The sequence below is a fragment of the Nanorana parkeri genome, unplaced genomic scaffold, assembly GCF_000935625.1.
Source record: "Nanorana parkeri isolate BGI_ZX_2015 unplaced genomic scaffold, ASM93562v1 scaffold1727, whole genome shotgun sequence".
Classification (NCBI taxonomy): Eukaryota; Metazoa; Chordata; class Amphibia; order Anura; family Dicroglossidae; genus Nanorana; species Nanorana parkeri.
In genome coordinates, this window is record NW_017307995.1 from 176,983 (window position 1) to 180,633 (window position 3,651).

At 38.6% G+C, this 3,651-nt stretch overlaps 1 protein-coding gene across 1 annotated transcript in view; it reads right to left on the reverse strand.

Annotated features, from left to right (window-relative positions):
• The window catches only part of GTF3C1 (general transcription factor IIIC subunit 1), a 102,349-nt gene that overhangs the window by 20,193 nt on the left and 78,505 nt on the right, over window positions 1–3,651 (reverse strand). The window contains exons 34-36 of the mRNA XM_018571292.1: window positions 3,202–3,374; window positions 2,826–3,122; window positions 58–311 (exon numbers count right to left, since the gene is read on the reverse strand). Coding sequence (XP_018426794.1) covers window positions 58–311; window positions 2,826–3,122; window positions 3,202–3,374 — 724 coding nt within the window. The remainder of the gene's footprint in view (window positions 1–57; window positions 312–2,825; window positions 3,123–3,201; window positions 3,375–3,651) is intronic.

The following is a 3,651-nucleotide window of genomic DNA, read 5'->3' on the forward strand; positions in this document are numbered from 1 at the left end:
ATCAATGCTTACATCACAGACTGGTAAAACAAAGATACTCTCAGGAGACAAACTTACCCCAATCTTTTAACCGTCCATTCAGAGGTGTATTTCTTGGTTTAACATGTACTTGGCAAGAGTTAACAACAACATTATCATTCGGGTTGAGATTCCTTGTACTGACAATTCCTGGGGCACAGTAACCCCTCATTAGCAGATAGTTGGTATGAGATGCCTGACGAGCTTTAACTTCTATTTTACGTTTATGCGATACATTTTCATCCACTTCTTCATCATCAAAATCCTCGTCATCAAGACCATCTCTTCCAAGGCTGCAGGTCAGAAAAGAAACTTGTAAACACAAAATGAAACATAAAATTAGAGCTGCAGCTAACGATTATTTTGAAAATCGATTAGTTAGCCGATTATTATGTTCGATTAATCGGGATGGGGAAAAAATGGATCCAGTGATGGACTACTAGTTTGTATTGAGATTGTAGTCCATCACAGGAGCAAGCTTGGAGCGGTGGAAGTAAAAAAAATTAAAAAAAGTGTGGTGTGCAATATAGTGAAATGGAAAGTGTAAAAATACAGCAATCAATGCAGAATGGCAACGGCTACAGAGGACTACAAATCCCAGCAATAGTACATTATATAGCGCAATGCAGAATACCACCAGCTATAGAGGAATACAACAAATCCCAGCAATAGTACATTACACAGCACAATGCAGAATACCATAAGTTTTTCAATCATCGATTATAATCGACTTAGTCGATTAGTTGTTGCAGCCCTACGTAAAATGATATCTCCCATCCAGGAAAACCTCTGGTAGTTTTACCATTGTTCCATCTAAGCTGTACCCTTAAAGTGTATTTCCGCTTTTGCAGCCAAAATGAGATAGCACCTATTTTATATTTGTTACAGCTTATCGTGCTTCGATGTTTTTTTAAGCTAACTCCAGAATTCTGGAGCCCTGGAGTAAATCCTGCTTGGTTCTCACTATCTGGGGAGTTGGGTCTCAAATATTTAACCCCGTCTGTACTGTGCTGGCAGATTCCAATATCACTAGTAAACCAGATGAGCAGGACTGTCTGTCCTAACAAAGGGTTAAAGTCCGGAAGACATGGTATGTTAATGGAGGGGAGCTCAGTCTGTCCCTTGTCTTTCTATTAGGACAGAGTTTCCTGTAACTGAAATTGAGAGAGAAGCTTGCAAAGGCCTGCTGTATGGAGATATCTAAAAGATCAAATATATTATTGAAATGCTGTGTGAAAAGGTACACATAAACATATAAAAGACGAGTTCTCACTGTTGACTACAAAAGTGGAAATACAGTATAAGCACATGCACAGTGCACTTTCAGAAAGAGCTTCCGCAAGCCTTTAACCCTTTCACTGCCCCATCACTCCGGAGCGATTAATGACAGTCACTGTTCCCTGCATGTAGAAGATCATGAACTAAACGATCAGCGGTTTGTGATCGCTCAGTTCTCAATTTATAGAGCAGATGTGTGACAGCTGCAGTGTCACACGTGGACTCTAACTATTGGGATGAGTGAATTTCACTAATCCCATATAAACCGGTAGCTTTTGCTAAAAATAGCATCACTGCTAATAATATCTATTTAGCATTACTGTATACTAAAATGTACCCAATGCATATAGTGCAATAGGGGTTTAGATTTACCTGTGCATCCTAATTGTGTATGTTATGTGTTTATGTTTTCTTCTCTTTTTATTACTAGATTACATTATAATTATTTTCTCAACTGAATTTTTCTATTTAATGTATTACTGATACAAACAGCTAATATTCCCCCTATAATACAAGTATACAGAGGAAACAAAAGAAAAAAAAACTGATGTAACCACCACATCTATGGACTGATATGCTCCAATAAATTACCATTTTTTTCTTGGGTTGGATGAAATTTAAGTTATAGCAATGGACACAAATTTTTCAATCACTTTATACGTAAATTATGCTTTTAAAAGATGTTGCTAAAAAAAATTGTTACACCAATTAGAGAGGAAACTCTGCTACCTTTGTTTTTTTCTAATAGGCCAGATACCATAACCAATCATTAGGTCCCGGAGTATTTGGGAAATATTGACAGTAATATGGTAACATCTGAGATGGTATTCAATAAAATACAGAATAGGAAGGGTGTGTTTAATATCTTAATATGGGAAAATGGAATTACCCGATCAAATCTGGCCCGGCCTCTCCCAGTCCTGCCCTATGCATTTTGAATTTCGCTTGCAAATTGCAAGCACTCATTGGTCAGCGTCGTCAGGTGACCACGCTAACCAATGAGAAGCGGTTTTCAGCACAGTCAAATAAGGTTTTGATTAGGGATGCACCAATACCGAGTATTTGGGTGAGTACTTGTACTTGCCCAAATGCTATGAAATCTTCCATGATACCAGAACTTCCGGTCAGAGGAAGATTTCCACTGACCAGCAGTGACGTAGGGGAACATGGAATCAGCTTCCTGTGCAATCAGGAAGCCGGGCTCGATGCTGATTGGCTGGGAAGCCGGTTTCCCAGCCAATCACAATCAAGCCGGCCAAACAGGGAGCTGCATTCCCTGCCAATCAGGAAGCCTGGTGGCATGTCATTACCCGCTGCCAGGCTTCCCGATTGCCCCCGGAAGCCAGCTCCATGCCAACGGAAGCACCGATATCGGGGAGTACCGAAAACAAAATATTGGTACTCGTAACCGAAAAAAAACGGTATTGCTGCATTCCTAGTTTTGAGCAATTAAAACTATTTTTTTGTATTGGGACAAGTAGATTGTCATGTGGGACAAGTAGGAAGGGCCCCCGCTTTAGCCCTTGAACAAGTAGCTTTTTTTATTTATAACTTCATTATCAACCAAATTGCTGTCAACAACTACAATTTGGTCTGGAATTTTAACATTCACAGATATAAATCCCAGCAGCAGGAGGGAAAGAACAGTTGCACACTGGCCACCTTGTCCATCCAGAGGATATACCAACATGTCTGTAGACGTTTCATTAGTTTGATCCCCAAACGTAAACACATCAGGTTCATCAGTATTTCCATATGTCTTCAGTTTTTCCAAAAACTCAAAGGATTCTGTACATATTGTCGATGGAAATCGCCAGATAAAAAGCCTACGGAAACAAGTCAATTAAACCTAATAATGACCAAATGAATCAAATCAGTGCAATGTATGGGGTGTGTCCATCTTACCTATAGTAAGTCTGGGATAGCTGAAATGACATTGGCAAAAATGGGAGAGCACGGTTTTTCTTTGGCCCCAACAGATGGTTGCCTCGACGTCGATTTACCAGTCTTTTCTTTTGAAATTCCAAGAAAGCCTTCACAAGAATGTCATCGTGATACTGTCTATACATACGATATGTCTACAGAGAGATCAAAAGCACAAAATGAAAATCACATTTGTACCTGTTTTGTATATTAGGACTAACATCAGTACCTCTACAGTATTTTTCCAGACATATTTTTTTTTTGTGTGTTGTAGAATGAAAATGCAGCAGCTAGCATACATCACATTTTATTTATTATATACTGTGTGTATATAATATACACACACACACACTATAACATTTATATAAAACATATATATATATTTTTTTTTTTTTACTAGAATAGGATTAGCAGCAGGAATAGAAATCCACT